The 14,408-nt window shown below is 42.9% G+C and overlaps 1 protein-coding gene across 1 annotated transcript in view; it reads right to left on the minus strand.

Moving 5' to 3' along the window:
• The window catches only part of MED24 (mediator complex subunit 24), a 98,357-nt gene that overhangs the window by 15,651 nt on the left and 68,298 nt on the right, over window positions 1-14,408 (minus strand). Inside the window, exons 11-15 of the mRNA XM_068262432.1 lie at window positions 4,809-4,891; window positions 3,310-3,396; window positions 2,258-2,363; window positions 624-766; window positions 503-540 (exon numbers count right to left, since the gene is read on the minus strand). Coding sequence (XP_068118533.1) covers window positions 503-540; window positions 624-766; window positions 2,258-2,363; window positions 3,310-3,396; window positions 4,809-4,891 — 457 coding nt within the window. The remainder of the gene's footprint in view (window positions 1-502; window positions 541-623; window positions 767-2,257; window positions 2,364-3,309; window positions 3,397-4,808; window positions 4,892-14,408) is intronic.

Here is a 14,408-nt window from a genome sequence, read left to right on the forward strand (position 1 = left end):
AGCCTTCCCTCTTTCTAGGCATCTATTTCCCCCAATCCGCCTCGGGTACACTTTAGGGCTCTTTTCCACTATGAATTGCATTTCAATTTCCACCATGCGATTGAGCTACTATACTCCGTATAGTAAAGCTGAATCGCATCCAAAATGCGGCAGGACGACGATTGCGTTTTGACCAAAATCGCATCACAAAAGGATTGCATTAATGGAAATTGCTGCTGCAGTTTCCATTAGTTTAATGTACCTTGCGATTTGCGATCAGAATCAAATCGCAAATTGCAGGGTAGTGGAAAAAGGCCCTTAATGATGATTGTCCCAGCAGACTGGTGTGAACAAGCACCAATGAAATGATTCAAATGCCTTGCGCTTGGGACGTGTGTTGGGACAAGCAGTTTAATGTTGGGCATCACTTTTGGTGTATTCAGGATCTTACATAACAAATAGATTATGCTAAAGGGGAAACTATTCCCATCATTACATAAATACAAACATAAATCAAACTTACAGCCTTCGGTGCCAATGTGTCTGGTGAATTCATTCAGTCTGGAGGAATAAAATATAGCTATTAGGAAGCTGTCATGACAATGAAAGGGCATCTCTTTTATTCAATTCCCCACATAACTCACTGGATGAATTTACGGGCAAATGATTTCAATTTTCCGGTAGCAGCTGCAGCAGCCAGTAAGAGATCCAGACTCTTGCCAGTTAACATATGTCCCAGGACCCCGAGAAGTCCCTCTGGAGACTTAGAATGATCTGCGTCCATAGTCTGCAACACAGAATTGAGGAAGAATTTCTACATAGTGTGCTTATGGAGATGCCTCAGTGGGACTGATTTATTAAGACAGGTGTACATAGTCAATAAAAAATGATGTAAAAAAAAAACAGGTGCAAAGAAAGGTGGGTCAAAAAAGTGGAGCCTTTGGCCAGAGCAATCTGGTTTCAGATGCTGTAATTGATTGCTTTTTCACTTGGAGCCCGTTTTCACTAAGTACGAATTTTCACCTTGCAAATTTTCACATTACAAATGGAACCAATGAATGTCAATGGAGTAATTTCCATTAAATGTGAATTTCAGCATGCGGTGCAATACAGAAAAAATATGGATTGCATGCTGCTGATTTCTGCACTACACATCCGTTTCCCATGTAATGATCCACATTAAAATTTGCATAAAAACATGAAAATTTGCATATGGGAAAAACATGTGAACTGTTATATCCTAGTGGAAATAGACCCTTACTGTTCTTTGCCCCAGTAGACTTCATAAATCAGTCCCTTGTGTGGTTTCACATACAGTATTGAGTTGAACTGCAACATTTTACAGAAAGAAATGTGGATGTATTCTTCACATCTCAAGATCATATTTCACTTACAGATTTGTAGTTTAATGGTCTACAAATCTGTACATATCCCATCTAGATGCTGTCAGTCAGTGCAGTCGACAATGTTTGCTGACTGAGAAGTGAGTGAAAACTAATAACAGGGTAATGCTGGCTGCTAAAGGGTTAAAGTAAACCAGAGCTGATGCAATCTAAAGAATCAATACTTACCCGGGGCTTCCTAGAGCCCCATAACCACATGTGAGTCCCTTGCTGTCCTCCTGCGGTCTCCCATTCAGCCTCGATCAGCCCCGATAACTGGTTCAGTTGGGCCTAGTCTGGGTCTCCTGTGCATGTGCGGGAGACTGCGAGGGACTCACACGTGGTTATGGGGCTGGAGGAAGCCCAGGGTAAGTATCGATTCTTTAGATTGCGTCAGCTCTGGTACACTTTAATGAAAGAAACCTCTGTTCAAAAATGGCCTAGAAGAGCCTCACTTTGTGTGTTTACTAAGATTTAACAGGTGTGCCGCAGTTCCCCAAAAGACGTGCGCATCTATGTAGAAACAAAAGAAGGGGGAGGAAATGTCACATGACATTTCTCAGCCACCACTGAAGTCCTATGTGTTAATGTGTGTAGCTCCCCACAATTACAGGTACACACAGGGATTATGGTTTTCTTTCCTTTCTTTTCAATTAACCATTATGGACAAGATACAAGAAATGCACATAAGGTCCGCACAAGCAAACTGTTCTAGTCAGAACATGGCTGCACTGTTTAACCTCAAATGGCAGGCCCCATGTTCATGTGATTGATTAATGTGCGCCTTACTCTGCAAAGATTCTCTCCTCACATCTTCTCTTCTACAAAAAGGAGGGCTCTGTGACATCTTTTATGAATAATGTATGTCACATGACCTAGGTAGCGGGTTCACTCACCTTGAGGATGTTGGTCACTGTAGGTTCTGCACGAAGGATGAGGCCTGGGTTTGGCTGGATGGCTGAGCTCTCCGATGAGCGTGGAGCTTGCTCTCTGTCAGCTGACCTGAATATCAGAAACACGAAATAGTGATCGTGAACTGTTGTTTTAATTTAATCTCCCTCCCAATAAATGTTTTCTAAGGTTCTTTCTCTATGATTAAGTGTGCTTAGTCTTCACTAAGGCTGCAGTAATCAGTGTACATAAAAAAATGGTGCAGTGCAAATTTGGATGCAGCGAGAAAAAAGCTAAAGAAACGTGAAACCTGCTTAAGCTAAACTCTTGCCACCAAACCACAGGGGTGTATAGGGGATGGAGGGTGTGGGTGCAACGTAATTCAGGCTCTGGCTATTGCCGGCGGACTAATTACCTTGTCTTTTTGCTAATTTGAGCTCTGGCTTGTGCCGTCACCCATATTAGCCACTGAGCACCGCTATAGTCCTAATTGACGGAGGGTGCCTGGCGGCCGCAACAGAGCGCGACTCGGCCAGGCTTTCAGGTAGTATTGGGGGTGACAGGAGCCCCCCGGGGAGACAGCGAGTGACTGAAGGGCCAAAAGGGGGCTTAAGGAAGGAGCGCTGTAAAAACAGCATAGGAGATTTGTGGAGCAGCCGTGCCACCATAGGCCATAATAGGAATTACGGCTATAGCAGCGCTCAGTGAGTGATTTGGGCGTTGTCAGAAGACGGAGCACAAATCACTGCAAAAACACTGTGATTCGGCCGCCAGCAACAGCTGGAAGCCAAATTACATCTTTCCCCGACTATCCATGGCGGCCTGGAAGGGAAATAGTAATTAACACAGCAGGACTTGTGCAGGAGCAGGGTGAGCCGTTTATCGGCTTTCCCCTGTGTCAAAATCTCCTGGTGGCTATGTAATAGGTAAGCCTAAAGGAAGCCCCGGTTAAGTATGGTACCTGAAATGGCTTTCATCTCAGGTATACTTTAAGTATTCCTGGGGCAAGGTTAACTTGAAAACAGGATGGAATTAAACAATTAATTATCACCATTACCTTTTAGCTACAAGATTGTCCAAGTGGTGATCAGACAACAAATTCAGTTTGTGACACTCCTGTAGTAGCAGGCTGACACAGTCACAGCTGTGGACGGAAACAGAACATCAACATTAACGTATGCCGACTTACCTAAAGAAATCTGTAACCCAGAGCTCATACAGGCACAAAAAGTACAAGGTCCAGATTCTGGTCGCACTTCTACAAAGGTCTTTAGAGTAAATGCTAAAAAACTACTAACTCTTTGTTGAGCTATCTTGAACCAAAATAAACTCAGATACATAGGAAAACTTGGTCTTATCTCCCCTGAAAAAAAGATAAGTGTATACTGAAATGTGTTTTTTAATCAGCATGAAAAATAGACAACGCATTGCATGGGTTAAATCTCGCTTCCTCAGGTCAATCTGAAAACTGTGCCTTGTCGGCACTACAAGGCACTGTTTTCACTAGGGGCACTATGACACTTCATTTATTTTACCCCTACCAGTGTTGATTTTACCAAGTAACTACATATTCGTAGCTACTTGGAATCGAAATTTAAATGAGTCAGCTGTGATCGCGGGTGAGGTCACAACTGTCTCATTTAAATTTTGATTCAGAGTAGCTACGAATACGTAGCTACTCGGTAAAATCAACACCGAGTTGATTTTATAGGCCTCTAGTGTTTGCGACATGACACAGGTTCCTCAAGAGAGAAGAGACAGGAGGAGGCACCCGGCAGTGGAGAGAAGACACATGATCACGTGATAGCAGACATGTAAGTGTAAGCTTTGCTGCGTACACTGCATGCTGCTAGTGACCCCCCTCCCCACACACAGGTTAACCGATTTCTTCCATGTGGCACAATTTATCAAATCAACTGATTTTGGCCAAGAATCGGTCAATCGGGAATCATTGAAATGATCAAACCTTGAGTAACTAAAGATTGTGTGTTCAAATTCGAAACGCAGATGAAAAAGGAAAATCCTTAAAACAGCCTAAAACAGCTAGTGATTGTCTTGGGTAGTCCCTGCTGCAGATCACAGCTGAAAACCATCCCTTTCCGCTACTCAACCTGAAACCCCCCAATGCGTTTGACAGAGTATACCTCATGGAATGAAGCACAGCAGTGCATCACCCAAAACTATCACTAACATTTGTTTTGGGAGAGAAAAACCTAATATGGCCTGTGACTGAAAACATTCTGAGCAGCTTCTCAGCTATGCAGACACATGCTTTATCTGCTGATATTATTGTGCTGCACCTGAATACCAATAGCTGTGACAAGTGGAGGACTGAATGCACTGGTGCTACCTGGATTCTGACTGTAAAAAAATGCTTATATAAAGAGTAACACTGAACAGTACATAAAAACATAACATACAAAGATATCTGGATTCTTGGACTTGAGATGTAGCACTGTCCTTTATTGCAATGAACAAATAGTGGCAATGTTGTTGAAATGCTGAATAGTTATGCTACAGAAGCACAGCCACTGGTCACCGCTGCCGGTAACTTACTTGCATCTCTGATCAGCTTTATCTAAGAGTGGGGTCAGCTTGAGCAAATACTCAAATGCAGTGTTCATATCCTCATTAAAATCCTGAAAGACAAAAAAAACTTTCTATAAAACATGCTCCATATGGTAACTTTTACGGTGACACTGAAGAGAAAAAAAAACCTCATTATATAATGAATTGGTTGTGTAATACGGATAATTAATAGAACATTAGTAGCAAAGAAAATAGTGCCATATTTTTATTTTCAGGTATATAGCTTTTTTTTATAACACTGCATCATTCTCTACTTGCAGTTTCCACACCGCACTCAATATTTTAAATGATTTCACAGAGCAGGCTACGACCCTTTGAACTTTTCTCTGCAGAAAAACCATAAACAAAAAATAAACAATGAGAGACAGTTGAGATAAGTGCTTCAAAAGACAGTGCTGTCCACCACTTTCTAAAGTCGCAGAGCTCAGGGAAGGTCTTTTGCATAGATAACAACTGAAGTTTCTTAACGCTTCCTGTACTGGAAACAACATGAGAATCATATTTGTGCTAATAATGTTTTATTTATTTGCAGTACTACACATACAAATCATTATATCAAACATTTATTTTATTTTCACTTCAGATTACCTTTAAGTGTATGGAAGAACATGCACTAAACAGTAGTTATGGAAAATTTCACTTTCATTCAAAAATTATAACAAACATCGATTTGGTGCTAAAAAGTGATTTTATTTTTGTTGAAAATATTTTTTCATTTAAAAAGAAAGGATAGGTTGGTGCAACTTAAATTCATCTACAGGATATACAGTGGGTTGCAAAAGTATTCGGCCCCCTTGAAGTTTTCCACATTTTGTCATATTACTGCCACAAACATGAATCAATTTTATTGGAATTCCACATGAAAGACCAACACAAAGTGGTGTACACATGAGAAGTGGAACGCAAATCATACATGATTCCAAACATTTTTTACAAATAAATAACTGCAAAGTGGTGTGTGCGTAATTATTTGCCCCCCTTCGATCTGAGTGCAGTCAGTTGCCTATAGACATTGCCTGATGAGTGCTAATAACTAAATAGAGTGCACCTGTGTGTAATCTAATGTCAGTACAAATACAGCTGCTCTGTGAGGGCCTTAGAGGTTGTCTAAGAGAATATTGGAAACAACAACACCGTGAAGTCCAAAGAACACACAAGACAGGTCCAAGACAGGTCAGGGATCAAGTTATTGAGAAATTTAAAGCAGGCTTAGGCTACAAAAAGCTTTCCAAAGCCTTGAACATCCCAAGGAGCACTGTTCAAGCGATCATTCAGAAATGGAAGGAGTATGGCACAACTGTAAACCTACCAAGACAAGGCCATCTACCTAAACTCACAGGCCGAACAAGGATAGCGCTGATCAGAAATGCAGTCAAGAGGCCCATGGTGACTCTGGACGAGCTGCAGATATCTACAGCTCAGATGGGAGACTCTGTCCATAGGACAACTATTAGTCATGCACTGTACAAAGTTGGCCTTTATGGAAGAGTGGCAAGAAGAAAGGCATTGTTAACAGAAAGCATAAGAAGTCCCGTTTGCAGTTTGCCACAAGCCATGTGTGGGGACACAGCAACCATGTCGAAGAAGGTGCCCTGGTCAGATGAGACCGAAATTGAACTTTTTGGCCAAAATGCAAAATGCTATGTGTGGCAGAAAACTAACACTGCACATCACTCTGAACACACCATCCTCACTGTCAAATATGGTGGTGGCAGCATCATGCTCGGGGGGTGCATCTCTCCAGCAGGGACAGGGAAGCTGGTCAGAGTTGATGGGAAGATGGATGGAGCAAAATACAGGGCAAACTTGGAAGAAAACCTCTTGGAAACTGCAAAAGACTTGAGACTGGGGCGGAGGTTCACCTTCCAGCAGGACAACGACCCTAAACATAAAGCCAGGGCAACAATGGAATGGTTTAAAACAAAACATATCTATGTGTTATAATGGTCCAGTCAAAGTCCAGATCTAGATCCAATCGAGAATCTGTGGCAAGATCTGAAAACTGCTGTTCACAAACGCTGTCCATCTAATCTGACTGAGCTGGAGCTGTTTTGCAAAGGAGAATGGGCAAGGATTTCAGTCTCTAGATGTGCAAAGCTGGTAGAGACATACCCTAAAAGACTGGCAGCTGTAATTGCAGCAAAAGGTGGTTCTACAAAGTATTGAACATAATGATAAAAAACAGGCTGCGCTAAAAACAATGGATAACTTTAATAGATAAAATCAAAATTGATTGTTGATATAGATTCAATTGCCCTCAAATTAATGTATATGCATATACAATGGGCTAGGTTATGTAGTTGTAAAAACTCAACAAATAAAAAGCTGGGCTGCTGCAGACCCGCTAAGGAATTAAAGTGCAGGATGCAAGTAGATTTGCAATATGCAGTGAAGCAAGTAGATTTGCACTAAGCAGTGAATTACACACTGATATCCGGAAATGATTTCAATTGCACATGTGCCCGTTGGAGCTCATTGGTATAATGTCAATAAATTCACAGTGGGGAAGCCCTCATGATGTTTATGGGTTAATTGTTTAGTACATCCTCATAATGAACTTCTCCAATATGGGTTAATGTCCTAAAGTATGCAGTGCTTAAGTTGTATACAGCTCACCCTTCCGGATTCGTGAGTAGTATTGTTGTGCTGTACGGGGAGCCGCTCAATCTCACCAGCCCCGGCCGGTGGCTGGGTGAGAGAGTCTAGACGCAGGCTGATGTCGGGCCAAACGAGCCCGGCTCCCGTGCTGGCGGAGGCTGTGCGGGGCAGAGCGCCTGGTCAGAGATGGATTCACCGCGTAGTCCTGCGGCGCTGACAGCTCCGTAGCTTGGCCACACCTCCTCCTCCTGTGTTCTGTGACGTCACAATAGCAGCCACTGCTGACGTTTCGGGAGGAACGCCTCCCTTTCTCAAAGCTGGGCTGCTCAGGAGGATCAGAGGCTCCCTTATCAAGCCTCGCCTGCATGTTCAATTACTACTCCTAATCAAAAGCATATAAGTCTAAATCCTTATTCAATCCATGCGGAATCATGGAGTTGAGATTAAAAATCCATAAAGTCTCTCTCCTCGACATTTCCAATAGATAATCCCCACCTCTCCAGGATTTTTCCACTTGCTCAATAGCACAATATTTCGTTCCCTTAAAGGAACATCCATGTGTCGTCTTATAGTGATCTGAGAGGGGATGTTTTTTATTTCCTTTCTTAATGTTTGCACAGTGCTCATTAAGTCTTTCTTTTAGAGCCCGTTTTGTTCTTCCTACATAATGTTTCTGACAGGGATAGGTCAACAAATATATAACACCCTTTGTGTCACAGTTAGTGACATCTCTAATCTTAAAGGTTTCATTGTTTCCCATTGCTGCGATGTCATAAATTCTTTCCACAGGTATGCAGGACTCCCGACAGGCCCTACAAAATCCACACCTCTTAAAGTACCCCTGTTTCTTCTTGGTTCTAGTAGCTTTTATAGTGGGCGCTAGTATATTGCCCAGATTCTTGGTCCTTCTGAAGATCATTCTAGGGTTCTCGGGTAGAATTACGGTGAGTGACGGGTCTTCCCGCAGCAAATGCCAATATTTCCCCACTATGTTCCTAACTTTTGGAGCCTGGGATGAGTATTGCATAATTAGATTGGGCTGATGACTAACTAAATCAGTTGGTTTATCTTTCACCTGTAATAATTGACCTCTCTCTGTATCCCTAGCTCTCTCTCTAGCCTCCCCTATCAGTTCATCTGAGTACCCCTTGGATTTGAATCTGTCCTTCAAAATGTCTGCTTCCACCTCAAAGTCTGACATCTTAGAGCAATTTCTCCTGAGCCTGAGAAATTGGCCACCTGGAATATTCATAAGCCATCGAAAATGATGACAACTGTCAACATTAATAAAACTATTGGTGTCCACCGGCTTCAAGTATGTTTTAGTCAGCAATTGCCCCCCCTCCACATAAACCGTAAGGTCTAAAAAATGAACCTGGTGCTGGCTACTCTCACTAGTGAACTTTAAGTTGTAATGATTGTCATTAATCCACCCCATAAATGTGTCAAGGCTAGACTTGGTACCACGCCAGATGAAAAAGGCGTCATCTATGAATCTCCTCCAGAGCACCAGGGAAGATCCGGGGCCCACTGGGCCATGGAGGTGAAAGTGTTCCCAGTGGGACATATATAAGTTTGCAAAGGAGGGTGCAAACCGTGTCCCCATCGCCGTCCCGGTGCTCTGGAGGAAATACTGGCCCTCATAATTAAAGTAGTTATGCTGTAATATAAAGCGTATACTCTCCAAGACAAATTGGATCTGATCTTCCTTTAAGTATTGTGCTTCCTGCATAAAAAATTTGACTGCCTCAATACCCTTCTCATGAGGGATCACAGTGTACAAGGAGCTCACATCGATCGTACAGAGCCAGTCTCCTTCTTCCCAGATGTAGTTATCAAGTATTCTCAAAAAATGGCCTGTATCTTTAATATAGCTTGGGGTATTCTTCACTATCTCTTGCAGGTATATGTCCACATAATGGGATAGGTTGGACGTCATGGAACCGATCCCCGATATGATCGGCCTTCCCGGGGGATCCACCAGTCCCTTATGTATTTTCGGGAGATGGTAGTACACAGGGATTCTGGGGTTATCCTCATATAGATAGGCATACTCATCCTCATTAATAATTCCCATAGCCTTTGCTTCCTCCAGCATGGCCTTGAGTCTTTTCAGGAATTTATGAGTGGGATCTAACGTGAGGGGTAGATAGGTGTCCACCTGGTGTAGTTGTCGAATTGCTTCACAATGGTATTGCTCAGTGTCTTGTACGACCACACCTCCCCCCTTATCTGCTGGTCTAATCACGATACTCATATCATTCTGCAAATCTCTCATTGCTTGTCTTTCTATGGGGGATAAGTTATCAGTGAAATAAGTTTTAAGCTTTTTGAGATCTTCCAGTACTAGGGTCTCAAAGGCATTCATAGCTTTGCTCGCTTCTTGAACTGGATTGAATTTGGACTTGTTTTTTAGCCCTGAGTGTATATATCCATCTGTCTGTATGGAGTTTTCAATGAATTGTTGATCTGCCTTTTTCATAAAATACTTTTTGAGGCACAACTTCCTCATAAATTTCTTAATACCTATGAAGGCTTCAAATTTGTTGAGCTTACTGCCTGGTGCAAACTTGATGCCTTTTGATAATACCCCATGTTCCACTTGGGAGAGGTCTCTATGACTCAAATTAAATACTCCCCCCTCCCCCATAGAACCATATGTCTCAAGTGGACTAACTACTTCTTGCGATTTCTTGGATAGCCCCCTCCCCCTCCGCCCTCTTGGCCTGTGTTCCTACTACTCAACCCCCAGGCCCTGATTCCCCTACACCCCTGGGGGAAGATCCTGCTGAGCTCTACACTAAAGATAAAATCTTTATCCCCGTAATTAGATCATCTCATCCCAACACTGTTAGATCCACGGGGACACCCCTCACAAATACTACACCTAGAGACCTCTCCCAAGTGGAACATGGGGTATTATCAAAAGGCATCAAGTTTGCACCAGGCAGTAAGCTCAACAAATTTGAAGCCTTCATAGGTATTAAGAAATTTATGAGGAAGTTGTGCCTCAAAAAGTATTTTATGAAAAAGGCAGATCAACAATTCATTGAAAACTCCATACAGACAGATGGATATATACACTCAGGGCTAAAAAACAAGTCCAAATTCAATCCAGTTCAAGAAGCGAGCAAAGCTATGAATGCCTTTGATACCCTAGTACTGGAAGATCTCAAAAAGCTTAAAACTTATTTCACTGATAACTTATCCCCCATAGAAAGACAAGCAATGAGAGATTTGCAGAATGATATGAGTATCGTGATTAGACCAGCAGATAAGGGGGGAGGTGTGGTCGTACAAGACACTGAGCAATACCATTGTGAAGCAATTCGACAACTACACCAGGTGGACACCTATCTACCCCTCACGTTAGATCCCACTCATAAATTCCTGAAAAGACTCAAGGCCATGCTGGAGGAAGCAAAGGCTATGGGAATTATTAATGAGGATGAGTATGCCTATCTATATGAGGATAACCCCAGAATCCCTGTGTACTACCATCTCCCGAAAATACATAAGGGACTGGTGGATCCCCCGGGAAGGCCGATCATATCGGGGATCGGTTCCATGACGTCCAACCTATCCCATTATGTGGACATATACCTGCAAGAGATAGTGAAGAATACCCCAAGCTATATTAAAGATACAGGCCATTTTTTGAGAATACTTGATAACTACATCTGGGAAGAAGGAGACTGGCTCTGTACGATCGATGTGAGCTCCTTGTACACTGTGATCCCTCATGAGAAGGGTATTGAGGCAGTCAAATTTTTTATGCAGGAAGCACAATACTTAAAGGAAGATCAGATCCAATTTGTCTTGGAGAGTATACGCTTTATATTACAGCATAACTACTTTAATTATGAGGGCCAGTATTTCCTCCAGAGCACCGGGACGGCGATGGGGACACGGTTTGCACCCTCCTTTGCAAACTTATATATGTCCCACTGGGAACACTTTCACCTCCATGGCCCAGTGGGCCCCGGATCTTCCCTGGTGCTCTGGAGGAGATTCATAGATGACGCCTTTTTCATCTGGCGTGGTACCAAGTCTAGCCTTGACACATTTATGGGGTGGATTAATGACAATCATTACAACTTAAAGTTCACTAGTGAGAGTAGCCAGCACCAGGTTCATTTTTTAGACCTTACGGTTTATGTGGAGGGGGGGCAATTGCTGACTAAAACATACTTGAAGCCGGTGGACACCAATAGTTTTATTAATGTTGACAGTTGTCATCATTTTCGATGGCTTATGAATATTCCAGGTGGCCAATTTCTCAGGCTCAGGAGAAATTGCTCTAAGATGTCAGACTTTGAGGTGGAAGCAGACATTTTGAAGGACAGATTCAAATCCAAGGGGTACTCAGATGAACTGATAGGGGAGGCTAGAGAGAGAGCTAGGGATACAGAGAGAGGTCAATTATTACAGGTGAAAGATAAACCAACTGATTTAGTTAGTCATCAGCCCAATCTAATTATGCAATACTCATCCCAGGCTCCAAAAGTTAGGAACATAGTGGGGAAATATTGGCATTTGCTGCGGGAAGACCCGTCACTCACCGTAATTCTACCCGAGAACCCTAGAATGATCTTCAGAAGGACCAAGAATCTGGGCAATATACTAGCGCCCACTATAAAAGCTACTAGAACCAAGAAGAAACAGGGGTACTTTAAGAGGTGTGGATTTTGTAGGGCCTGTCGGGAGTCCTGCATACCTGTGGAAAGAATTTATGACATCGCAGCAATGGGAAACAATGAAACCTTTAAGATTAGAGATGTCACTAACTGTGACACAAAGGGTGTTATATATTTGTTGACCTGTCCCTGTCAGAAACATTATGTAGGAAGAACAAAACGGGCTCTAAAAGAAAGACTTAATGAGCACTGTGCAAACATTAAGAAAGGAAATAAAAAACATCCCCTCTCAGATCACTATAAGACGACACATGGATGTTCCTTTAAGGGAACGAAATATTGTGCTATTGAGCAAGTGGAAAAATCCTGGAGAGGTGGGGATTATCTATTGGAAATGTCGAGGAGAGAGACTTTATGGATTTTTAATCTCAACTCCATGATTCCGCATGGATTGAATAAGGATTTAGACTTATATGCTTTTGATTAGGAGTAGTAATTGAACATGCAGGCGAGGCTTGATAAGGGAGCCTCTGATCCTCCTGAGCAGCCCAGCTTTGAGAAAGGGAGGCGTTCCTCCCGAAACGTCAGCAGTGGCTGCTATTGTGACGTCACAGAACACAGGAGGAGGAGGTGTGGCCAAGCTACGGAGCTGTCAGCGCCGCAGGACTACGCGGTGAATCCATCTCTGACCAGGCGCTCTGCCCCGCACAGCCTCCGCCAGCACGGGAGCCGGGCTCGTTTGGCCCGACATCAGCCTGCGTCTAGACTCTCTCACCCAGCCACCGGCCGGGGCTGGTGAGATTGAGCGGCTCCCCGTACAGCACAACAATACTACTCACGAATCCGGAAGGGTGAGCTGTATACAACTTAAGCACTGCATACTTTAGGACATTAACCCATATTGGAGAAGTTCATTATGAGGATGTACTAAACAATTAACCCATAAACATCATGAGGGCTTCCCCACTGTGAATTTATTGACATTATACCAATGAGCTCCAACGGGCACATGTGCAATTGAAATCATTTCCGGATATCAGTGTGTAATTCACTGCTTAGTGCAAATCTACTTGCTTCACTGCATATTGCAAATCTACTTGCATCCTGCACTTTAATTCCTTAGCGGGTCTGCAGCAGCCCAGCTTTTTATTTGTTGAGTTTTTACAACTACATAACCTAGCCCATTGTATATGCATATACATTAATTTGAGGGCAATTGAATCTATATCAACAATCAATTTTGATTTTATCTATTAAAGTTATCCATTGTTTTTAGCGCAGCCTGTTTTTTATCATTATGTACAATTTTTCCAAGGGGTTGGGGAACCTTTGACAGACTAGCAGCTGAGAGGTGTGGGCGCTACACTAAGTGAATACTCTACAAAGTATTGACTCAGGGGGGCCAAATAATTACGCACACACAGTGTTATTTATTTGAAAAAAATGTTTGGAATGATGTATGATGTTCGATCCACTTCTCACATGTATACCACTTTGTATTGGTCTTTCACATGGAATTCCAATACAATTGATGCATGTTTGTGGCAGTAATGTGACAAAATTCAAGGGGTCCGAATACTTTTGCAAGCCACTGTAATTCACCCTGCAGAGATTGGTACGTATGTACCCGGGTAGAGAGGATAAATGTGGTAGATGTGCTTCTGCTGTAGGACATTACTGGCATATGATTTGGTCCTGTCCACATTTACAAGCATACTGGACTTAAAGAGGAACTCTAGTGAGACTAGTGTAATAAAAAAAGTGCTTCATTTTTACAATTATGTATAAATGATTTAGTCAGTGTTTGTCCATTGTAAAATCTTTCCTCTCCCCGATTTACATTCTGACATTTATTACATGGTGACATTTTTACTGTGGACAGGATATTTAGCTGCTGCTAGCTGTTTTGGCTGTTAGAGACAGCTGTAAACAGCCATTTCCTGTCTGTGAACCTTGTTACATTGTGGCAAACTGTCAAAAGTACCATGGTCCTCAGAGCTTCTTGTGGGAGGGGTTTCACCACAATATCAGTCATACAGCGCCCCCTGATGGTCTGTTTGTGAATAGCAATAGATTTCTCATGTAAAAGGGGGTATCAGCTACTGATTGGGATAAAGTGAAAGAGGATCTGTAACGTTAAAACGTCCCCTGGGGGGTACTCACCTCGGGTGGGGGAAGCCTCCGGATCCTAATGAGGATTCCCATGCCGTCCTCCGTCCCTCAGGGGTCTCGCTGCAGCCCTCCGTGCAAGATGACGTCATTATTTACCTTCCTGGCTCCTGCGCAGGCGCTCTGACGGCTGTCGGCTCCGAAGTAGGCGGAAATACCCGAT

The sequence above is a fragment of the Hyperolius riggenbachi genome, chromosome 12 (assembly GCF_040937935.1).
Source record: "Hyperolius riggenbachi isolate aHypRig1 chromosome 12, aHypRig1.pri, whole genome shotgun sequence".
Taxonomy (NCBI): Eukaryota; Metazoa; Chordata; class Amphibia; order Anura; family Hyperoliidae; genus Hyperolius; species Hyperolius riggenbachi.